Consider the following 24,382-nt stretch of genomic DNA (forward strand, 5'->3'; position numbering starts at 1 on the left):
TTTGACTACATTGGGTGGGTATTTCATGTAAGTGGAATCATACAGTATTTGTCTTTTTTGTTTATTTATTTTTGAAAGAGAGAGAACACAAACAGTGGAGGGGCAGAGAGAGAGAGAGAGAGAGAGAGAGAGGGAGAGAGAGAGAGAGAGAGAGAGAGAGAGAGAGAGAGAGAGAGAATCCAAAGCAGGTTCCAGGCTCTGAGCTGTCAGCACAGAGCCCAAAGGGGGGCTTGAACCACAAACTGTGAGATGTTTACCTGAGCCAAAGTCTGAAGCTTAGCTGACGGAGCCACCCCGGTGCCCCTGTCTTCTTGTGACTGGCTTAGTTGGCTTAGTATAATGCCCTCAAGGTTCATCCACATTGTGGTGTGTATCAGAATTTCCTTCCTTGCCAAGGCTGAATAATTTTCCATTATACATATTGCCACATTTTATTTATCCACTCATTTATTCATTTATCCACTCAAACAACTTGAGTTGTTTCTACTTTCTGGTTATTGTGAATAATGCTGCTATGGTTATACAAATATCTCTTCGAGACCTTGCTTTCAATTCTTTTGGGTTTATACCCAGAAGTGAGATTGTTGGATCCCACAGTGATTCTATTTTTAGTTTCTTGAGGAACCACCATGCTGTTTTCCATAGTAGAAGCCTGTTCCTTTAACAAGTTTTTCCCCAAGCCCCAACCAGTGAGTTTCACTTCCATCTCATTGGCCGCAATGGGTCACGTGGCTACTCCTAGCTGCAAGGGAGTCTGGGAAATGATGTATTTTTGAGTAGGCATAGAATAAACATTCTCTCTGCACTGAGGAGATTGCTGTACACTGGGATGGTCACTCTGGCTGTTTGTGTCAAGGCCAGGTGTCTGAGTCTCAGCTGAGCCTGTCCTGCAGACACTCTGTCTATTCCCTGCCCTAGCTGTTTACCCTTTCAGGGGGATCAGCATCCTCTCAAGCCACTGCTTCCAGTAATGAGAGGCAATACTCATTTCCTTCCCATTTGACCTGAACTCTCAAACAATTAAGGTAAAAGTCTCCCCCCTGTTCCATGCCAATATAAATTGCCCTGTGCTATTCCTTCACTGTCCATCATGGCTGAGTCATATGTCTGCAAATTATGAGTTCTCTGGGACAGGACCTGTGTCGCCCCTGCAGGGCACAAGGCACAGGGTTGAATCTTGGTAGAGGGAAGGAGAGTACCTTCTAGATTCGTTCAAATGCCACCTCCAGGGTCCTGCTGCAGGGATCCTGGCTCTCAGCCTAGGGACAACACCTGTTCCTTGGATGTTTCTCCCCAAATTGTGGGGCTTGGTGGGGGCTGCTCATCCTGATATCTACGAGGCCAGGCCCAGGCTGGACATGCCCTGACAGGGCAGGGGGAGCAGCATGGGTTGGCGGGGAGGCTGATGACCTCCAAGGACCCTGGACCAGATGGCCAGGTCTTGAATGCCTGCTCTCTGCCGGCATTCCTAGAAGCAGTTACACAGACACACTGGCTATCAAGTTTATATTAAGAAACACAAGTGCACATAGACTCCAATACAGAATTGCTCACAAACACACATATCTATGCACCACTGACACACACACACAGACACACACACACACAGAATTAAGTTTGCATTCAGCACTTAAACTTAAGGAGACAAATCCTGTTTTTCCACTTAACAGTCTTATCCTCTAGTAAGTTATTAATCTGTTTGTGTCTTAATTTCTTTATTTGTAACAATGACGATAATAATGGCGGTATGCACCTCACTGAGTCGTGAAGAGTAAATGAGATAAAATGGTAAATGAACTTAAAACACTGGCTGACACACAGAGACACGTATGTATTCATTTATATTTCCTGAGCCCTTTCCCCTTTTGCTGCTGCCACTTGATGGTGGGCCTGGCGAAAGCACAAGTTTAGAGTCCTTTCATCCAGCCTCAGGTTTCTCATCTGTAAAACGGGGATGATATTATCTACCCCTGGTGGGGCTGCTGTGAGGATCTAAAGAGGCCCAGCAAGGAAAGCTAGTAGACTAGACTCTGGCCCAAAGAAACCTGGCTACACTGTAGGTGTTACCGTCTGTAACTGATGAAGAACAGGTCAGAGAACAGGTGCAGGGACAGGATGCGCCAAGGCAAGGGCCTGACCCCCCTCCCCCCCCCCAATCTCCTCCCACGCTGGAGCTGGGTCCTGTAAGGACAGAGCCCAGGCAAAGTGTTGGGGGTGGGGGTGTCAGAGCTGCTCCCCCTGTTGGAGCCTGGCCTGGGGCTGGGGGCAGGGCTGGTCGGGTGGCTGTGGGTGGGAGGGAGGAAAAGAGGAAAACCAGCCCAGTGGAAATTACCCTGCGGTTGGCTCAGGCGCCCACGACACTGTATTTATAGAGAGCTCCCTGCAGCTCTTAATTCCTCGCAGTCGAGTTAACCCTTTCCAGGCCGCAGTACCAACCCGGGGCATAGGGAGAACACGGGGCTGGGGTCGGCCAGCGGGATCCGGGTTCTGGCTCTGCCGCCAGCAGTCTGGAGGGTGGGGGTAGTCAGCGGGCAGTCACCTGTCCCCTCTCGCAGAAAGTACACGTTGGATCTTGGGAGTGTGGGAACAGGGCGGGGGGATGGGCACGATCAAACCAGCGCCCCCTGGCCGGACTCCAGGGTAAGGACTGGGGTCTGGGGCGGGGTCCGGGCCGATGCCCTGCCCAGCGGGCGGGCTCAGGGCTCAGGCCTCTGCCGGCCCGCCGCCGCGGGGCCAATCCCGCCTCTGGGGCACACCCGGGCTGCCTTTCCGGGCCCGCGGCTTCCTCCAGCCCGCCCCGCCCCTCGGCCTCGCGGGGCCGCCCCCGACCCCGAGCTCCGGCCCGGCCTCGCGGCGGAGGATACTCGACAGCGCTCTGCCGCGTTCCCGCGTCCCCCCCCCCCCCCCGCACCCCGCGTCCCCGCGTCCCCGCGTCCCGAGAGCCGGCGCGGCGCGGTGAGTGCTTGCGTGGCGCGGGCCCGTGCGGGCGGGGGCGGCCTTTGTCTGCGGCCGAGCGGTGCGGGGCCGCCGAACCGCGTGCCGTGCCCTCCCTCGCCGGGCGCCCGCACCCGGCCATCTCCTCGGGTCCGCGGCGCAGCCCGGCTCTGGGCCCCCGACGCGCGGGGGCCGCCGGAATCCAACCCCGCCCCAACCTCGCCGCCGAGGGGGCTGGGGCACTGAGGGACCTGCCCTCACCCGGGAGGCCCTGGAGGAGGCTGGTGGGTGCTTGTGATTACCGGAGGCCCTGGGCGTGCAGGGGCGTGGGGACAGATCTGTCACTGTGTTGATTCTGGAAGGCTCAGGGAAGCCAGCCGGAGTTAGGAGGGAAGCGGGGTCTCCCGGGCCTGTAGAAAAAAACACCGAGTCCCATCCCCGAGGAGGGAGAGCTGCCGGGGAGGGGAGGGGTGGAGAAGGGAGCCCCACTCTGCTTGGCCCTGAAGGACCGAGTAGAGGACTTTCACGGGCAGCAGCGGGAGCAAGGGGGACAGATTCCGAGAACCGGTAGGGACAGCTGACCAGGGTGAAAGGTTGAATAGGTGTTGGGGTGGGAGGCGAACACGAGGGAGCAGGGATGGGGCGGGCAATTTGGGCTCGGGAAGTGTCCAGGAGATGGTGGGTGAGGTGGGGCGGAGAGGAGCTGGGGAACTCGGTGGCGGGAAGGTGGGGACCGGGGTGGGGACACACTAGAGGAGAGGGGGTTGAATCTCCCAAGGAGATTCCAAGGCCCTCGGTTGCTGTTTAGGGAGGGAGTTGGCAGGTTTGGTGGCCTAAGGCAGTGAACCGCCAGAAAAGGGGATTTATTTCTAAGCCAGACCTTCCCTAATGAGAAATGCGTGACAGATGACTCAGATATGGATGGATCTATCGCTGAGGGAAAGAAAACGTTAGGCAAAATAGTAAAGCAGAAAACATTGGGGGAAGAGGGAAAGGGTTTGTTTGACTTAATTGAGAAAAGCTATTTACCTTCAAATTGGATGTGGATAATTGTAATGAGTCAATTTCATCATTAAATTAAGGCCCCAGGTCCTTTTTTACACGCACGTCTTTAGAAGTTAGCTTCTGTATTAGAACGTAATGAAGCTGTACTGTCTTTAAGAGAGTTATTCATTTAGTTTGACTTCCTCTCATTCCCTCTGGCCTCCCAGAAATCCCTAGGAAATCTGATGCTGTGCAGCCTTCCTTGTAGTTTTGGGGGCTGAGGGAAATTAAAGTCTGAACTTGAAATTGTAGTTGAAACTTGTCTGATGGGTTGGGCCCATCTGAGTGGCAGGGAGGGGTGGAGGGCTCTGGGGCTGTAGGCTATGAGCGATGGCTCATATTTCCAGCTCATTTGGGGATGGGAATATTTTGGGGTGAGTATATTTCTCTGATATCTGGAGTTCTCAAGCTTTAGCACTAACACTTATGTTTAACTATCGAGCGCACGGAACCCTTTCTGTCTCATATTACATACATCATAGTCTGACATTAGGACACGTCTGGCATCAGTGAAATTTTTCTTCTTGACTTTGGGTCAGGGCTGTGAACGTGGGTTTTTGAGCTAAGGGGTTGTAGGGCAAGGGGACTTTTGAAGGAGTGAGCTTTGCACCAAGTGGCCTCAGCAATGCTTTTATTGGTCCCATGACTGATGTTTGGAGTTCTTCCTCTCTTCAGTGACATCAGTAGTGGTTTCTCCTGCTTGCCTTCAGTGAGCGTTCCAATTTACTCCAGACTCCTGTGCTGCAAGAACTCAGACCATTGGGGGGCTTGGCTTGTTAGAGGTGAGAAGCCTGTGTTAATGCAAGCCTGATGGTGGGCATGAGTGCTGGGATTTGGGGACCTGTTTTTCTGTCCTGTTCCTGGCCCTCTGCAGTCTGACCAGGTACCCAATGGAGGCAGGTTGGCTGAATGTTGGAGATGCTCCGATGCCTGACAGCCAGGTTGGGTGCTTGAATGTTTGTGGAAAGGACATTTATGGAAATGTTGTCCCTTCTGAGGAGGCTGTGTCCTTACTCTGGTGAGGGTGACTTCGAAGCCTTCCTGGGAGAATTCCTCCACCCTTCACCTGTAGTCTTGTCTTGTCTGGAGTTATAAATCTTCATTCTTTGGGGCAGGATTTGGCCTTGACAGTGAGGTGGGCAGTACCGTTTGGGGTCCGATTGTCAGGGTGATCATAGAGCTGTGATTCCACAGCACCCAAGGAGATTCTTAGACAGTGTTATAGAACAAGTCTCTGGCCTGCTGCTGGCTGGTTCTTGGTTGGACGTGTGGGGTTTTAAATGTGAAGAAAATGATCCAAATCCAAGCAGCCTCCAGGATTATGACCACATGGGACCTGAGGCTGTGGACCTGAGTCATGGGGTCAAGGGAGGGGGAAGAAGGGCAGGCAGGATGATGTCACTGCCCATGAGCTTATCCTCTGGGTGGAGGTGTCCACTTCTCATTGCTTTTTTCCACACCCCAGGCCAGGAGTGACAGGAAGGTTCACTAGCAAATGGGGAAGCATAGTCTGGGCTTAGGGCAAATAAGAGGGTGGGAACTGGTGGATGTGATCCTTGAGAAATTTCCTTTGGTCTCAAGCGGATCAAACATTTGGGAGAGGGCACATGTGCTTTTATGCAACCCTTGGCTGCCGCATCCTGGTTTTGCCACCCCTGCAGTATGAAGTTCCAGATAGGAACATGGAGTTTTCAGGTTTGGGGTGGGGGGAGGTTTGTTCTGGATGTTTAGTAGATATCATCTCATTGAATCACATCAGTCCTGTGGAGTAGGGTATCATTAGCTGTATTGTATACATGGGCAAGCCAAGGCCCAGAGAGGGGAAGTCACATGTCCAAGGACACACAGCTAGCAAATGCTGGAGCTGCAATGCTGTCTGTCCCTAGAACAGGTTCTTTCTGCCACTCTGGAGGCAGGGAAAGGCTTTACCCCTGCTTCTGGAGTCTGGCAAGACGTGCTAAAGGTCCCGACGGCAAGGCAGAGGGGACTCATTCGGGAGGCTGGGGAGAGAGCAGGCCTGACCTGGGTATCCTAGCCGGGGCCATTGCTGAGAGTGCTTGCTTCTCCAGAGGCCTAGTCCTCAGCACTCTCGTGCCTCCAGAGCCCTTCCTCCACTCTCCAGTTCTGACTCGTGTTCCCTGCCAGCTGCTCCCACTCTCCCTCTCATTCTCTTTGTGGTCCAGAGAACGGATGCCTCGTCCACGCCCCTAATTCCTTTGGGCATCTGACCTTCCTGAGGCATAGGGAGAGTATCAGAGGGAAACCCACTAGGAGTGGGGAATGAGAAGCATTTTTTATTGGGATCCCGGGAGTAGGAAGAAATACTATCTCTGGGCTCCCAGGTTGCCCTAAAGTCAACATGGCCTCCCAGGGACTGGGCCTTCCCTCAGGGGATACTGGAGTTTGTGCCCTGTACTGGGGGATATGGTAGCAGCAGGGGCAGTAGGGGCTGGAGCCCATGATGCTTGGTGCTGCGATCTTGTATTTGGGAGGAGGAAGGGGGAGAGAACCGCTAGGGATGAGCCACAGAGATGGGACCAGATTGTGAGTCTGCTGCTTTGGAGCTGGGGTGCAGGTGGGATTCTTGGTGGAAAGGGGGTCATAGAAGGAGTAATGGTCTCAGGGACCTGATGTATAATCCAACAGAGAGCTCCTGGCTGGGGAGCGGGGGTGATGCTCAGTGCGGGGGGTCCAGGAGGCCTTATCCTTATGCCTATGGCAATAATCGTGACAGCAATAACAATTATTACTGCTGTTTGTAGGTGCTGGGTGCTTTCCCAAGTCCTTTCTGTATATTGTCTTATTTTATTCTCATAGCAGCCCTTGTGGGGTAGGGATTGTGACTCCTGTTTTAGAGATGTGGAACCAAGTCTCAAAGAGGTTAAGTCATTTATACTTGATCATGTGTTTAGCAAAACTTTTGAGTCAGAATTTGAACCGGGAGCTGCCTGCTCCTAAGCCCAAACTGTATCCTGGGGCAGACAAGGTGGCCTCACGATTCCATTTAACAACACAAAAGGCCCAAACTGACTCAGGTTATCAGGAAAAGGGAAGGTCAACAGGGGGGCCATTCGCAGGCTGTCCTATAATCATCCTAGAAGGTAATTTATAATCTTTATTTTATAAATGAGCCTCAGAGAGGATGTCTTCTGAAAGTCTCATGACTAGGAAGTGGAGTCTGGATTTAAACCTGTATCTCTGACTCCAGAGGCATCTCCTTAAACACCAGGGCTCACTTCTTCCATGAAGTCTCTTCTGACTACAGCAGCCCAACCTGTGATCAAGCTTATAGCACGGGATGGTGGTGGGACCTTCCTTTGAGGACTGAGGAGATAAAGACCTGGAGAGACATGGGTTTGCCCTAGGGAGCCTAGCAAGTGAGTGATGGAACCTGGTCTAAAATCTATAGAAATCTTTGAAGTTGCTGTTTTCTTTTTGTTAATTGCAAAGGAATTACATGCTCATTGTCAAAGTTACAGAAGTATATCAAGAAGTGCACATAGACGCTTACCCTCATTCCCATGCCCCGGAGTTGGGTTCACTGTCACACTTCCAGACCCTTTTCCCACATACAAACATCCATCTCTTACTATCTATCTAAACACACACGCACTCCTTCATTTATTCAACAAGGCACTGAGCACTCATTATGTGCCGGGACTTTGCTAGAATTAAGGATACAATAGTCAATAGAGCAGATGCTGTTTCTTCTCAGGGAGGTTCTAGTATGACATGAGGAAAAGAAAGCTGTGCAGTGAGTAACAGGGATTTCCTTGGAGTGGCAGATCTCTGCCTGGCTTTTCTGCCAAGGTGACTCTCAGGATAGAGATGTTACCTATGTCATGCATGTTATAGGGCGTAGAAGAGGCCACTGTGGCGAGGGGCAGGTGGGAGGAGGTGAGGCTGGGGAGGTGAGCAAGGCCGGACCGGGTAGGGTTCTGTGGGCCATGGAGGAGCTGATTAAATATTGAACGTGTTGGCCTGATGCAATTTATGTTTTTATAGCAGTTATTCTGTTTGCTGTGCAGAGTCAAGACTGGAATATACAACTGGGTGGGGAGACGAGAGAGAAAGTAGAGGGACCAGTGAAAAAGCTTTTGTGGTCATCCAGGCAAGAGATGATGACGACTTGGCAGACCAGAGAGAACCGCACAGGTGGAGAGAAACAGGAGTGAAACTATCAGAAAAGTCAGCAGACTTTTTTTCTGCAAAGGGCCAGAAAGTAAATATTTTAGGCTTTGTGACTATTGCAACTACTCTGTTCTGCTGTTTGTAGTGCAAAAGCAGCCACAGACAATACGTAAATGAAATGTGGCTATGTTCCAATGAAACTTTATTTACAGACGCTGGAATTTGAATTTTGTGTGATTTCCGTGTCTCATGAGATATTCTTTTGATTTCCAACCACGTAAGAAAGTAAACCCTTTCTTAACTGGTGAGCTGACCAACCAGGCAGTGGGCTGGATCTGGTGCTCAGGCCATAGTTTGCCGACCCCTAAAATATATTTTGGGGTTAGGAATGGTTGTTCTTGGTGATGGATTGTCGAGGTGAGAGAAACTCAGGTTTCTGGCTTGAGCAGAGAGTGGAGAGTGGTGCCTTTCCCATGTGGGAAGAGCTGGGGAGGAACAGGTTTGAGGGGTACATCAACAGTTTGAAGAGGGACAGGTTAAAGGTGAGTCACTGGCACAGAGATGTTGAGGGGACAGTTGGAGCTCAGAGAGAGAGGTGTGGGCTTGGAGAAGAAAATCTGGAAGTTGCCAGCATATAAATGATATTTAAAGCCACGGGAGTGGATGAAGTCATCTAGGAAAAAATAGTAGAGAGATTTGAGGAGAAGGCCTAGGAGCCAACCCCAGGAGGTTCAGTGCTGGAGAAGGAAGGACCTGTACTGAAACATAGGTGATATTGACACAGAGAGAGACGACCATGGGACCATTTGTTAATATAGAAATGAGATCACACAGTTGACAGTATACCTTATTGACATGATATATGCCGTGGAATTATTTCCTTATCAGTACACATTCTTTTCAAAAGCTGTGTGCTATTCCCTTACGTAGATGCACCATAATTAATGTACCAGTTCCCCACTGTTTCCCATTTTTGCTGCTAGCTGGGCGTCTTTGAGACTGGAGCTAGTGGATCTGTAATCCAGTTCCTACAAACTGCAGCCCGTGGGCCAAATCTTCTGCTGCTTGTTTTGTATAGCCCACAGCTAAGAATGGTTTTTACATTTGTCATGGTTGAAAAAAAAAAAATCATGTGATTCATGAAAATTACATGCAATTCAAATCTGGGTGTCCATAAATAAAGTTCCGTTGGAACACAGCTCTGCTCATTCATATATACATTGTCTATGACTGTTTCCCTGTACAATGGCAGAGTTGAGTAGTTGTGACAGATATCAGATGGCCTGCAAAGCCTAAAATATTTACTATCTGGACCTTTACAGAGAGTCTTTTCCACTAGCTCCAGCAGAACAGCTCTGGGAAGTCTGATGGGGTGTGGTTTGGCTCATAGGCCTGTTCCAGAGCCAATCACTGAGGGTTCTCCAATGAGTCCGTTCTGGACACCCGCTGAGGCCCCACCCTGGGGGTCAGTCCCACCAGCACCACATGGACTAGGTTTCCTGCAGGACAGGGGAGCCTTGTTATTAGAAGGAGCCAGTGTAGAACAAGAGAGAAGCACTCTAGAATGAAGGATGCGGAGGAAAGTGACAAAGAGTATCAAGACTGACTACTGAAGGCAGAGAAGGTCTGCTCAGTATCTATTTTGTTTCTTTGTCAAAGAAGGAAGTTGCAGAAGCTGTGAAGAAGGTGTTCAGGCCAGGTGGGGAGGTGATAATCTGCTTCACATGGATTTATCTTCTGGCCCCTGTGATTGTCCGACCTGGTGCTGAGTGAACTTGGAGATAAGGTAGCTGAGTAGCTGTCCGGGAGATTTCAGGACAACTGGAGTAGACAGAGGGGGTGGGGGTCATAGCCTTCTACGGTTTCCCACAGCGTACAGAATCAATCCTTAACCACCCCCCGACCACCTCCCCTGCCCCATCTCCTGGCAGCCATTCCTCAGAGCCCCTGTCTTCTCAGAGGGTGCTGTGGGGGCCCACTCTTTGCTCAAGCTGCCAGACTGCTGAAATGTCTCCTCCTCGGAACCTCCCCACCCCTCCAGGGAACTGCTGGACCCTCCACCCCCATAGTACTTCTTCATGTTTGTTGCATGAATGGAGAAGTGAATGCCAGGACGCCTGAGATGAGCAGATGGCCAGTTTTAGGGGAGAGAAGGCCAATTATGGGAACAACAGATTGGTGATCGTGTCCTTCACCCCTGACAAAATCCTGGAACCAGTCATTAATCGAGCACTTGAAGAGGAGTACATCTTCTTCAAATGAGCCTTTTTTTTTTTTTTTCCTGGTTCTCCGCATTTGACCGGTCCTTTGCCAGAAGTAGTGACACCTTGCGGATAGGACATGTGATGGGCAGCTGGGTAGGAAGACTCCTAATCTCAGAGCCCTGAATAGCGGATGGACGTTGATCCAGGGACAGAACCTAGTGCTGCGGGGTCTTCCTGTTCCTGTCCTCTTCCTGAGGACCTTGATGACACGAGGAAAAAAGCACGGAGAAGAGAGCAATTTTGGGGGGGGGGGGTGACGTTCATTTTTCTTGTTCTCATCCACCAAAAAATTATCGATTGCTTTCTGCGTACCAGGAACTGTCAAAACAGTACTTGAAAAGATCACGATGGTTACACAACACTGTGACTGTATTTCACACCACCGAACTGTACATTCAAAATGGTCAGACTGGTAAACCTCACGTTCCTTACATTTTGCCACAATTTGAAAGAGAAGATCGTGGCAGTTGGAGTGATGGACTCAGCTTAGCTGGCTGAAAGGTAACGGGAACCCGAATGAAACATCCCATAAAGTTCCACCCCTTCCCCAAGTCCGTCAGAAGAGGATGGCAGAGATGAGAATCAGCAGCAATGTGACTAAATGGCTTCCGGTCATTGGCCACAACTTGGCCTCTGTTATTTTGGGTCATCTTGGTGAATAATATTGCATGGCTGCCCAGTGTGAGCTCGTCAAGGGAGAAGAAGATCTAAAACTTGCAGGGAGGAGGCAGACTTGTTCTACAAGGTCAAAGGAGGACTGTATGGGAGACAGATTTGGGCTCAGGATAGGGCAGAGCTTTCTACCAGTGACAGCTGCCCCCAAACCAGCGGACTTCTTTGGGAGGTAGTGGGTGCCCATCACTGGAGGGGGCAAATGGGTCATGAGGGTGGCCAGAGAGAGGTTCCCTGTTCTGATACCTGACCATTAACTTCTGCAGTTTCTCCAGAATTTGTTGGGGGACCTGTTCTCTTTCCAAAATCTTCTTCAACGATCCCAACTTTGGCTCCCATCCCTATGAGCGCGTGGGTATCTCCCTGTCCTGTTCTGAGTTCCAGCTCTGTGTGTCCAGGAGTCCATGTGACATTTGGCACGGATGACCTGTAGCTCAAGCCCAGTGGGAAGCTTCCTCTTAAACATGCTTCATTTCCAGGTCTCCCCATCTTACGATGGGTACGCACATGTGCCCATTTGTTCAAGCCTTCAGGATGTCCTTGCCTCTTTCAGCCCCTCCTTCCCATACAAACAATCCCCAAGCCAGGTCACATCTACCCTTGAAATATCTCCTGAGCTGGGCCCAGGCATCATTAAGTGACTGAAATGACACAGTGTCCAGTTCGTATTTTGAAACACCTATTTTAGACGTGGTTTCCTTTTGCTGCTCTGAGCAGTGGCAATTTTCATGGGGTGGGAAGAGCTGGGAGAGAAGGATGGAAAGGAGGGGAGGGATGGCTCCTTAAATTAGTCACTTCAGATGCTGTTAAGAAAGACCCAAAATAACAGTGACGCTAGAGTAGATGCTTATTCTCACCCATGTGACAGTCCGGGTATGTCCAGGGCTGATACTGCAGCCCCTCAGGGGGCCTTGCGTCTTGCTGTTCTGAAGCCTCCAGAGCGTTGCCTTTGGCAGCGTGGCCTCAGATGGCCACCCCAGCTGTTTCAGCTAGTGGGAAAGGGGAGGAGAAAAGAGAGGGTATGCGCCCCCTGTTTAAGGGTATGACCCAGACGTTGCACACATCAGTTCCTCTCTTACCCTGTTAGCCGGAAGATGGTCACACGGACACACGTTTCCCCTGCAAGGCAGGCTGGGCTCTGTAGTCTTTAGCTGAGTGGCCATGTGCCTAATTCAAAATTCTACAGAGAAGGAGAGTGGTATAGGGGGAAACTGGTGGTTTCCACTGCAGTCATTTTGTACATTTCAATGTGACCTGCGTGGTAGTTAACTAAACTGGCTATACCTCAAGGATACGGTACATGCAAGTTTAACGTACTGATCAAGTTCCACGAGGGTCCAGCAAAGCATTTGTCGTACTTTGTTTTTAAGGTTATTTATTCCTTTTAAGAGAGAGAGAGAAGAGAGAGGGTATGCATGTGGTAAGGGGCATAGAGAGAGGGAGAGAGAATCCCAAGCAGGCTCTGTGCTGTCCTCGCAGAGCCCGACATGGGGCTCAATCCCACGAACCGCGAGATCATGACCTGAGCTGAAGTCAAGAATTGGATGCTCTGCCAACTGAGCCCCCCAGGCGGTGCCAGCAAAGCATCTCTTTTATACATAGGAATACTGAATTTAGACAAGGGAAGTCATCTGTTAAAAACTGCACAGCAGTGTCAGAGCTGAGAGCAGAACGCCGAACTTGGAACCCATTTCCTACTATTTCAAAGGGATCTGGGCACATAGGCAGTGCCAGGAGGACAGGTCACTTGGGGCTGGGGAGGAGCTACCCTTCCCAGCCTGTCTACCTGCGGGGCTGCTCGTCATTTTTCAGGACTCACCTTTAGGGTTATTATGTCTCTGAGGTGCTTCCAAGTAGTTCTTACAGTGTCTTAAATAATATACTATATTGAAGTGCAGTGATTTACATGCACTTCCCTATTGGAATGCAGGCTCCTTGAGGACAGACACAGCTTAGTCATCTCTCTGTCCCCAGATCTGGTAGGCCTGCCTACCAGGTACTCAGTGAGTGGTTAAATGCACTACTGAATATACAAATGAATGTATATTCAAGGAGTCCTTCAAATGCAGACAATAAAAACTTAGCTGAAAGTAGCTTGAGTGAAAAAAAAAAAAAAAAAAAGAATGACTCAAGTATCTGGGCAGTCTAGGTGTGCTTCAGGCATAGCTTGATCCAGGTGCTAAACTGCTGTTTTCAGACGCTCTGCCTCTGTGCTATGCTGGTTAGCACAGATTGACACTAGTTATGCGGTTTGACTCTTCTTGCCCTCTTGGTGGGAAGCATTGTCCAAGTGGCCCCTGCAGAGATTGGGAGGAGGCAGGGGGTTAAGAGAGTATGGGGTGGTCATAGTGGGGGCAAGGAGTTCCTCTTGAGCATCCCTAGGTTCGGGGTATCTTGTTTTTGGTTTTGGCTTAATGGGGACATATCTTGGGTCCTCTCTTGGGAGATTCCCTGTGGCCACACCTCTGCTGGGGTTGGATGAACTTGCTGTACTGTCAGGCCAAGGGTGGGCTGGTCCCCTCAGTCCTGCTTCTCCGGGAAAGCCAAGGCACTCTGTGTTCTTTCCTGGCAGGGCTCCTTGGAGTTCCCACACTGGGCTGAGACTGGGATCAAGGAAGAGGAGGAGGGAGGGCTGGCTGGTGACTCATGGGGAGGGGTGGCGCATGCTGACTCCAGGGCCCGTCCTGCCAGGGGATGAGAATTCCCCTTTGTAGAGAAGGTGGGCAGGGCTGTGCAAATGCAGCATGCGATCTGTGCGTCTCCATGAGGCTCTGATACAGGGGCAGCCGTCTCTCCCAATGGGCGGTGATTGGCTTTCTGTTCCCAGGCCAAGCCCCCATTCCCTGTGTGGCACCTTGTCTCAGAGATGCATTTCTCCCTCAGGCCCTCAGCCCCTAGGGGCCCAGCTGTTGGGGTAGGAGGCTCTTGGTGCTGTGGAATTCTCAGGTCATCTTGGTTTTAGACTGTCGTCAGGCTTTTCCCGAGGGTAAACCATGAGGGTGGGAACTTCCCTGGGCTCAGAATCTAGGCAGGTAATCAAGGTGGGCAAGCCCAATGCCCACCCCTGGAAAGCCTCTCATTCTCCCTCTGGAGTGAAGGACAGCTTGGCCCTTGGAGAGCTCTGATAGGTCTGATTAGGAAAGAGGTGCTCCCTGACCTCCCCTACCCAGGAATGGCAGGCATTCCCAAGAGACCCTGGCTTAATGTCTGGAGACTTCATAAGAAAGGTGTTGAGTGCCAGGCAGAGCAAAGTGGCTTTATTTCAGTGGTAAGTGGGGAGCCATGAAAGGTTCTTGAGCATGGGCAAGGATGTGAGCAGATTCCTGTCTTAGGTCCTGAGAGCAGACGTCGTAGACAATGAGGTTGGTGGGGGCAGAGCAGAGATAGCAGGGCCAGTGAGGAAGGGCACAGGTGGGTCAGAGGAGTGCTGACCCCATGAGTCAGGGTGGGAGTGGCAGGCATAAACAGAGAGGGAGCTGGCCTGGGAAGAACAGATAGGCCTTGGTTTTGTCTGGGGGTAAAAGAGAGGAAGGGAGCCTTGGCATCTGGAAGCTTCTTAATCCTTAGTCCCTGGTTCTTCCTTGGGGGTGGGGGTGGGGAGCAGTGCGGGAGGCCGCTGCCTGCTAGCTTTTCCTGTGGCCAGTGGTTGCCCTTGTCAGCAGGATGTGGTGCCCGCCAAGGGTGCCTTTATGAATGAGCGAGAAGGCTGCTGACTCAGCAGGCGGCGAGGCTTTGAGGCTGCCAGGTTTGGACCGGAAGTGTCTGGGAAGGAAGTGGCTGCTCAGGGCTTCCCCGCTGTGGACAGCTGGGGTGGGGGGGGGGGGGGCAGGATGCACCCGGTTTGGCTGAGGGACTCCCTCAGCCCAGCTGCCTGGTGTGTGTTGGGGGGGAAGGGTGGGGGGGGGAGGTGCTTGGCTGGGACTGGAAGGCCTGAGGCCAGGTCCCTTGTGACCGCATGATGCTGACAGCTGTGGGTGAGATTTGCTCCTTGGGAGAGGCAGAAAGGTGTGGCAGGAGGCTGGGCACCCGGACCCTCCTCATCTGTGCTCACTGGCAAATTATATCACACTAACAAAGTCCCCTCACTTGTATGGGCTTTATTTATTTATTTTTTTCTCTTGCAAAATGGGACCGAGTCAACTCCCCCCTCTCCCTGGGTGGTCGTGAGAATGTGAAATCGTTTGTGTTCCTGTTGAACAGTGTTGGATAGACCGAATCCACACTCGTTATGTGGCTCCATAGGACGTGGCATGAACAATCAGGCAGCAGCTATGGGACAGGGTAGAGGTGGGTACGGCCTGCCCAAGTCAGACACCGTGGGGGGCAGCCAGGATTGGGAGCACGGCTGGGCCCAGGGAGGTCTGGGCGTCTCTGGCTCAGGACTCACCTGTGACCACACACATACCTCGCACTCAGTCCTGACTTCAGCCTCTGGGGTCCACCCCAGGCCTGGCCTCTTCCATTTCCGATTGGTCTCAGTAACTCAGTAAAGAGCGCCAAACTAGCAAATATGCTCTCTCTTGGGCCCCCTGTGCTTACACCAGCTGCCTCCTAGAACTCTCCCCTGAAGTTTCTGCACAAACATTGCTAACTTCACACACCATACAGCGGATGCCTCCATGTTCTGTCTCAGCGACCGTCTCGCCTGCTCACCGGGCTCAAAACTGTGGCCGCTCTGACGGCTCCCTTCCGGCTCCCTTCCTCTCTCCCCACGTCCTCCACTGCTGTTGTTTTCACCCAGACCTGCTTTATCTCTTCTCATTTATCCTGTACATGCTATCAGCGTCATTTTTATGGAGCACAGCTCTGACCATATCCTTTCTCCTGTTCCAGAACCTTCCGTGGCTCCCAGTTGCCTTCAGGATAAATTTCAGAACTTTCAGCTTATCTCTATGTCTGGCTCCAGCCTCAGCCCTTACTCTCCCCACCAGCTGTTGTCTAGAGCCAAACTGAGCCAAACTGATTTGTGCACATTCTTGCCCTGGGCCGGCCAGCCTTGCCTCTACTTGCCACCTTGCCTGTCTTCCTGATAGTTCATACCAACATCTTAGTTCTGAAACGGTGGGTCCCAGCTGCCCCCATGTACCCTGGTCTAGCCTCCCCAGTGACTCAGTGAGTGCCCTCTTGCCAGCATCTCTCAAAAAATCCCTCAAGTGGGGAGCCTTGTAGGGTGTGGAGGGAGGACCTGCCAATGGGCAATCGAAGCCTTCCAGGAGCTTCCAGGTCCAGGGGGCGTGAGGTGAGGGAGGGCCTGGGGGAGGACCGTTGGTTGGAGACAAAGACCTCACTTCCTCTTCCTCGCAGGCAGGGGCAGCCTTCCACTACGGAGAGCCCAGCTGTCAGCTGCCTCTCAGGAAGATGCTGTGTCGCTGGGCCAGCGCGGGTGTGGGTGTGCGTGTGCGTTTGGCCACAGCCCTGGCAGTGCTGTGGGTCTGCGTCACAGGTGAGGGGAGCAGAGTGGGGACCGGATGGGGGGAGGGTGCCCACACCCACCAGGGCTTCTTCTAAGCCTCTGTCTAGCAGGGATGGGGAGGGTTTTGGCGAACGTCCTCCCAATCTCCCCTGTGCCCTGGCCACACGCCTTTCCATCCCTGGGATTCAATGGGCAACTTACTTTGCATTTGTTGGCCTGTCTCCTTTTCTGTAAACCGGTGATGTGAGCACTAACGTGTTTCTTGAGCACGCAGTGTGTGTTTGTTCCCTCCTGAGGGCCTTTGCATGTACTGTTCCCTCTGGCTGGAATTTTCTGTCCCCAGACATTTGCACGACTTGATCCTTTATTTTGTTCAGGTCTTTGCTCCTATGTCACCTCCTCTGCAAAGCTTTCTTGGCTACCTTGTGTGAAATAGCACATCATCTCTCCCTGTCCTCAACTGCGGCATGCTTCTTCCCAGCCTTTTCCTCCACCTGACATGTTATAGGTTTACCTGCTTATTGCCTGCTCTGCTCAAAGAGCAAAGTCTATCCCCAGGGCCGGGATTGGTGCAGCCACACGGTAGGTGCTCAGTCACCACGTTGAATAAATGATGTAAATCTTCCCACACGGCTCTTGGCACAGAGTCAGCATTCAACAATGGCATTACTTTTAATAACCACATCCTCAGATTTGAAATCCTTAGCCTCTGGCACAGGGAGAGACTGCCTCCTTCCGCCATAGGGGAAGACAAAGCTGAGTGTCTCGTGCCACCTGCTGGTCATAAAGAGGAAACAACTCTGTGGTCCCGGCTGCTCTGATTTCTTTAGAGAAAGAGCTTTATCTGGGTGATTCCTCAGGTTTCATCCCCAAATGCCCCTTCCACGGGACACCAGTTGGAGAGCTGGCCTGGGGCTGGGATTGCAGCAAGAGATCCAGGGCCAGGTTAAGACCTTGAGAGGTCTCTACACACTACAAAGATTATGATCCCCTCGCCCTGTGTATAATTCGCAATAAAAATACTAACCGTAAAGTGTTATTTTTCTAAATGCAAGAAACCTTTAATGGGTGCTATATCCCAGTCAGCCTTGGGGCATGACTCCTTGATCCTCACACTTTTTGAGCGTGCCTGCTTCGCTGGTGTCCGTCTTACAAGGACCACTGAAATAGTCCGTTCTCGACAGAGGAGCCAGAGTGAGTTGTAAGCATTATTATAGCCAGATTATGCTGATTAACACCTTCCCTGCCACCCCGTGACTTCCCATTACATGTAGCAAACCTAAATTCTTTACTGGTCTTACAAAGCTCTCCCATCCAGACTCTCCTGCCACACCGGACAGCTACCTGATATTTTCACATAGGGAGCTGAATCTTGCCTCAGAGCCTCCGTACCCACTGTTCTGTCTGGCTGGAACACACTTACAATAGCTCTTTTTTTTTTTTTTTTAAATGTTCATGTATTTATTTTTGAGAGAGAGGGAGAGAGAGAGAGGTCATGCGCAGGGGAAGGACAGAGAGAGAGGGAAACAGAAGATCCCAAGCAGGCTCCACACTGTGAGCCCAGAGCCAGACTTGGGGCTTGAACCCACGAACCGTGAGATCATGACCTGAGCCGACTTCAAGGGTCGGATGCCCAATTGACCGAGTCACCCAGGCGCCCTGACACTAGCTTTTTGTATATCAAGCTCTTTTTCATTCCCTTTAAATCTCAACTTAATATCCTTTTAGTGAGAATGTGACTCACCACCACCTCGAAAGGTATGGGCATTCTTTCTTTCCAGTATAAAAGCTAATCATGTTTTTTTAGGAAAAAAAAAAAACAATGAAAAAGTACTTGTTATCCTTTCTCATCCAGAGAAAACCACTACTTAAAAATTTTTCTTGGGGCGCCTGGGTGGCGCAGTCGGTTAAGCGTCCGACTTCAGCCAGGTCACGATCTCACGGTCCGTGAGTTCGAGCCCCGCGTCAGGCTCTGGGCTGATGGCTCAGAGCTTGGAGCCTGTTTCTGATTCTGTGTCTCCCTCTCTCTCTGCCCCTCCCCCGTTCATGCTCTGTCTCTCTCTGTCCCAAATAAATAAAACGTTGAAAAAAAAAATTTAAAAATTTTTCTTTACATTTATTTTTGAGAGACAGAGAGAGACAAAGCACAAGTGGGGGAGGGGCGGAGAGAGAAGGAGACTCAGAATCTGAAGCAGGCTCCAGGCTCCAAGCTGTCAGCACGGAGCCCAAGGCAGGGCTCGAACCCACAAACCTCGAGATCATGACCTGAGCTGAAGTCAGACACTCAACCGACTGAGCCACCCAGGTGCCCGAGAGAAAACCACTATTAACATTTGATATACACTCTCCTTTCTGATTAATAAAGATAATATATACTTATGAGAAAATGCGGCTAGCTCAGACAGGTATAAAGTACCTGTCAAATTTTTGAAAAGCTACCACCTCTAATCCTTCGGGGTATGGATGAGCCAACAAGGAGCGCAACAAGGACCTGCGGCTTTCCTACTCCTAATCCCAGGCTAATGAGAACTTGTCTTAGTTTGACCCTCTCTCCCATTAAAAGGTAAGCTCTGTAAGGGTGTGACCTTGGTCTTCTTCTCTGTTGCATTTCTAACCCTTATGTTTGACAAATAGTAGGTGCTTACTATATAGTCTTGCTGACTGAATGGGGACCACAGATAATAAAGTTACTTTGGGTCTCAGGCCTTAAAGGAGGGTTGGACCGGCCTGGGGTTAACATGGAAGCTGCAGGAGAGCTAGGGAGGCTCCCAGTGTCCACACCTTTCCTCACTGCCCCCAGGCGCACTGGAGGTCCAGGTCCCCGAAGACCCCGTGGTGGCCCTGGTGGGCACCGATGCCACCCTGCGCTGCTCCTTCTCACCCGAGCCCGGCTTCAGCCTGGCGCAGCTCAACCTCATCTGGCAGCTGACGGACACCAAACAGCTGGTGCACAGCTTCTCCGAGGGCCGGGACCAGGGCAGCGCCTATGCCAACCGCACCGCGCTCTTCCCCGACCTGCTGGCGCAGGGCAACGCGTCCCTGAGGCTGCAGCGAGTGCGGGTAGCTGATGAGGGCAGCTTCACCTGCTTTGTGAGCATCCGGGACTTCGGCAGCGCTGCAGTCAGCCTGCAGGTGGCGGGTGAGCGCCGGGAGGGGGCGCCCTCCCCTGGATGCACGCCTCACTTCCCGCCGCCCCTTACCTCTTGTGCCATCACGAACCCCATGCATAACTCAAGCCCCATTAATGACCCCTGTTCCTCCAGGTGCCCTATCCTGCACCGCGGACCCCCACCCCCATCCTTGCCTTACCTACCTCTGCCCTCTACCTTCTGCCCCACTCCAGCTCCTTACTCGAAGCCCAGCATGACCCTGGAGCCCAACAAGGACCTGCGGCCCGGGGACATGGTGACCATCACGTGCTCCAGCTACCGGGGCTATCCGGAGGCCGAGGTGTTCTGGCAGGACGGGCAGGGTGCGCCCCTGACCGGCAACGTGACCACGTCGCAGATGGCCAATGAGCAGGGCTTATTCGACGTGCGGAGTGTCCTGAGGGTGGTGCTGGGCGCCAATGGCACCTACAGTTGCCTGGTGCGCAACCCTGTGCTGCAGCAGGACGCTCATGGCTCCGTCACCATCACGCCCCAGAGAAGCCCCACAGGTTTTTGGTTTTGGTTTTGGGTTTCGTTTGCTTAAATCTCCAGTGAGGGCGGGATGTTTGGGTCCTATCAGCAGGGGCTGCAGGATTTGAATCTCGCTCCCTGTCTTCAGTCTCCCAGAACAGCGGCATTCTTGTAATGATAACAGGAAAGATAAACAGGATGGGGAGGTGGGGAAACTCACGTTGGTGGTGGGGGGTGAGGACAACGACCACAGGCCTTCTACCGCTCTCCGGGTTTCCTGACTCCAAGGCTCAGGAAACCTCTGGAAAGGATGGAGAAGCATTCAGATCTCAGCAGAGAGCGTACGGATAAGAGAGGGAAACGGATCCATCTCAGGGGAGGGGGGTTGTGCTAGGGTTGGATGCTGCCCTAGGACTGGCCCCCGGGGACAGGCATTATCAGGACAAGGCCAAGCTGCTGTGATTCTTGTCATAAGATTAGGGTGACTCCACGTCTGGGAATCTGGAAACTCAATCTGCTTTTGGGTCTGGAAAGAAACTGGGAAGATGGACCAGGAACTGGGAGTTAATAGAGGAGGAGATCTGTGAGGCTGTGGGCTGGTACCCCGGCTTGTCCCCGCCCCTCCTTACCGCCTACCCAACCTCGCCCCCAGGCGCCGTGGAGGTCCAGGTCCCCGAAGACCCCGTGGTGGCCCTGGTGGGCACCGATGCCACCCTGCGCTGCTCCTTCTCACCCGAGCCCGGCTTCAGCCTGGCGCAGCTCAACCTCATCTGGCAGCTGACGGACACCAAACAGCTGGTGCACAGCTTCTCCGAGGGCCGGGACCAGGGCAGCGCCTATGCCAACCGCACCGCGCTCTTCCCCGACCTGCTGGCGCAGGGCAACGCGTCCCTGAGGCTGCAGCGAGTGCGGGTAGCTGATGAGGGCAGCTTCACCTGCTTTGTGAGCATCCGGGACTTCGGCAGCGCTGCAGTCAGCCTGCAGGTGGCGGGTGAGCGCCGGGAGGGGGCGCCCTCCCCTGGATGCACGCCTCACTTCCCGCCGCCCCTTACCTCTTGTGCCATCACGAACCCCATGCATAACTCAAGCCCCATTAATGACCCCTGTTCCTCCAGGTGCCCTATCCTGCACCGCGGACCCCCACCCCCATCCTTGCCTTACCTCGACCTCTGCGCTCTACCCTCTGCCCCACTCCAGCTCCTTACTCGAAGCCCAGCATGACCCTGGAGCCCAACAAGGACCTGCGGCCCGGGGACATGGTGACCATCACGTGCTCCAGCTACCGGGGCTATCCGGAGGCCGAGGTGTTCTGGCAGGACGGGCAGGGTGCGCCCCTGACCGGCAACGTGACCACGTCGCAGATGGCCAATGAGCAGGGCTTATTCGACGTGCGGAGTGTCCTGAGGGTGGTGCTGGGCGCCAATGGCACCTACAGCTGCCTGGTGCGCAACCCTGTGCTGCAGCAGGACGCTCATGGCTCCGTCACCATCACAGGTAGGTAGTGGGCAGATGAACAGATGGGGAGGACGGAGGAAGGCGCTGCCTTTTTTTCTAGATTGAGAGCTGCAATTTAGGTAGGTTTGGGTGGTCAGAAGCCTTTTTAAAAACATTCTCGTACATTTCAGCTGTCTCAAATTCTTCACCAAGAAGTCCTTAGGGGACTTTCTTTAACGAGCTGATAAAAGCCATTTGTAATATTCGCCCTCCTAAGAACGCCTTAGGTGGTACTTGTGCTTCTTACACGGGGGAGGGCGTAGCTGCCTGGAATCTGGAGGTGTGAGTGGGAGCCCCAGAGCAGACACAAGGCATAGTGAGGCAGGGCGATGGGAAGGTGTTGCTGTGATCTGAGGCCCTGAGGGACACCTGGGCCTGTCCAGGTGGTCAGTCCCCCACACCCCATCCGTGGCAGCTCATGCACACGGGAGCTCTCAACCCAGGCAGCAGTTGTGGGTGGGGCGGAAATCTCTGCTGCCCCCATGTGGTCAAACACCAGATTGATGCCGCCCTCTTGGGGATTCCCTCTATCTGGTTGGGGTTTTGTTTGGGGTCCGAGCCCAAACACCCTCCCTTCCTGTAGTGTCCACATCAGTGGGTGCTCCTTGTGTCTCGGGGTGTGAAGGGGGGGCCTCCCCACATACTCTGGTGTCAGGATAGCAGGTTCTGTCTGTCTAGTTGTCCTCTTTTCCCTTCCCATGACTTTCCCTTGCCTGGTGTGTTTCCAGAGAGGATAAGAAATACCGGGTAGAGTGAGGTCAACGGAGAAAGTGAAGCTTTCTGAGAAAGGAGTCAGGAGTCAGAATGGGCTGGAGCAGTCAGGAGAGGTCTCCAGGGACAGGCAGGAGTTGAGAGGGTCTTGAAGGATTGGTGGGCTTTGTGATAATTGGCACACTGGGTTGAACTGGATATTTGCCACGCTGTGCAGAAAGAGTCTATGGGTGTAAGTGGAACTGTAGGGAGAATGCTTAGCCCACCTAGGAGGGGGAAAAAAACCTTTATTTTAAACTTTAGTAGGTAACATTGAGAGTGCTTTTATTTCAGAGATGAGGAAACCAAAGCCCAGCGAGGAGAGAGAACTTTCCCAAGTCTACAGACCGGCAAAGTGGCTCTATTTGGGGGGGCCAGGCACCTCTTTGAAAATTGGATACATGATAAACACAATAGTTTGCATTGACGTTTAGAGGGTGCATGGCCCCTCTAAACTCATCCATGGGGTCTGTGGCCCTTGACTCCAGCATCCTTCGGTGAGCAGATGAGCCAGGACCAGAATCCAACCTTTAGCCTCTCAGCCTAATTTTCTCTTCTCCCCACCACCCAGCCTCCTGGTTTTGTAAGAGCAGGTCTGGCCTACTTTGGAGCCCTTGGCCTGTAATTCACTTCAGGCAGCTTTGTGCCTTGTAAAACATTCTGGGATTCAGGCTGTCAGTCCTCCAGCCTGGTCTCTCCCACACCTGCTGGAGGTTAGTGAAGTCGAATGTGCTGTGCATGGAGGGGGCTTTATGGAGCAAGCACTGGAAATGGAACCTCAACACCCAGGTCTGAGCCCTGCTATTTACGGTTTGAGTGAGGGCATGTCTGACCTGTGTTCTAGGCACTGACACCAGTCAGGGGGTGAACGTAGAAAGGGGTCCTCCCCCCTCCTTGGTATTTCTGTGGCTCTGTGCCCTCCTTTGCTACAGGAGCCCCGCTGAGGATCCCCAGGGGTTTCCTTCCCAGGCTTCGTGGACTAGCCTTCCTGGCCCTGCATGTCAGCTGCTGCCCTCTCCTGCTCTCCTGGGTGATGTGTCCCTTTGCTTGCAATGTCCTGAGTGTCAGCTCTGCCAGCCATGCCGGCCAAAGGGAACATCTGCACATGCCTGTGTCCCTGCCAGGGCCTCTGCTCGCTGAAGGTCCTCCTGGCACGGCTCTTTGCAACGACGGTGACTTCTGCAGAACCAGCTGGCCCCCCAAGACTGCCGATGCCCTGGGCGCTCCGGGTCTCCAGAGACCAGAGGAAAGCAGCTCTGTCTTTTGTTAGATTTGATGTCCCCAAGGCTTCTGCCCAGGACCCAGCACGGGCCCAGGGCCTGGGCGGATGGCTGGCATGCTCAGAACAGCTGCTGGGGCTGACCCAGGTGCGGGCGCCTCAAGCCCTTCCCTCTGCTGCGAGATAGCTCACAGGAGGGCCCCCACGCTTCCCAGAAACATTCCCCTGGCAAGTCTCCTCCTCTTGGGTAAACCCAGAACCCTCACTGGGCACCCTCAGTTCCCACCCCCATCTATGTGCAGGGCTCCCCCAACACTTTCTGTAAAGGGCTGGATAGTAAATATTTTAGGCTTTGTGGGCCACGTACAGTCTCTGTTGCTGCTGCTGCTGCTGCTTTTCCTTCCCCTTCTGCGCCTCCTGTTTCTTTTTTTGTAACCCTTTGCAAATATAAAAACTATTATTAGCCCACAGCCTGTACAAACACAGACCACAGGCCAGATCTGGCTGGCAGACCGTGATTTGCCGACTCCTGATCTGTAGGATGGGGCGTATCACCAGGTGGGGTTGGAACAGTCAGGGAGGGCCTCCTGAGGAGGGGAATCCTAAACTAGGTGAGAGTTTGGCAGCACTTTTTAAGGTAGGGGAACCTGACAGCAGTGGTGTGGAGGCTGGAAGGAACCAGTTGTCTGTGCAGAGAATGGTCAGGACACCAGCTCGGCTGGAGCAGAGGTTCCTGGAGTGGAATTGGAAAGGAAGGCTGGGGGAGGGTAAGCGGTAGCCACGTGATAGAGGTCCTCCAGAAGGTTGAAGCATTATTCAAGTGTCAGTGGGGAGCCGTAGA

The 24,382-nt window shown here is 52.7% G+C and overlaps 1 protein-coding gene across 2 annotated transcripts in view; it reads left to right on the forward strand.

The window, feature by feature from the left end:
• Positions 1-2,783: 2,783 nt before the first annotated feature.
• Positions 2,784-24,382, forward strand: part of CD276 (CD276 molecule) — a 28,073-nt gene continuing 6,474 nt past the window's right edge. The window contains exons 1-6 of one of the 2 annotated variants that reach the window (XM_086711184.1): positions 2,784-2,955; positions 16,350-16,488; positions 19,259-19,597; positions 19,802-20,116; positions 20,731-21,069; positions 21,276-21,572. In XM_086711184.1, coding sequence (XP_086567310.1) covers positions 16,404-16,488; positions 19,259-19,597; positions 19,802-20,116; positions 20,731-21,069; positions 21,276-21,572 — 1,375 coding nt within the window. In that variant the 5' untranslated portion in view covers positions 2,784-2,955; positions 16,350-16,403. Of the gene's footprint in view, positions 2,956-3,025; positions 3,219-16,349; positions 16,489-19,258; positions 19,598-19,801; positions 20,117-20,730; positions 21,070-21,275; positions 21,573-24,382 lie in introns of those variants that run through there. The other variant, XM_086711183.1, reaches the window with a different exon arrangement.

The sequence above is a fragment of the Puma concolor genome, chromosome B3 (assembly GCF_028749965.1).
Source record: "Puma concolor isolate L17-30 chromosome B3, mPumCon1.1.hap2, whole genome shotgun sequence".
NCBI lineage: Eukaryota > Metazoa > Chordata > Mammalia > Carnivora > Felidae > Puma > Puma concolor.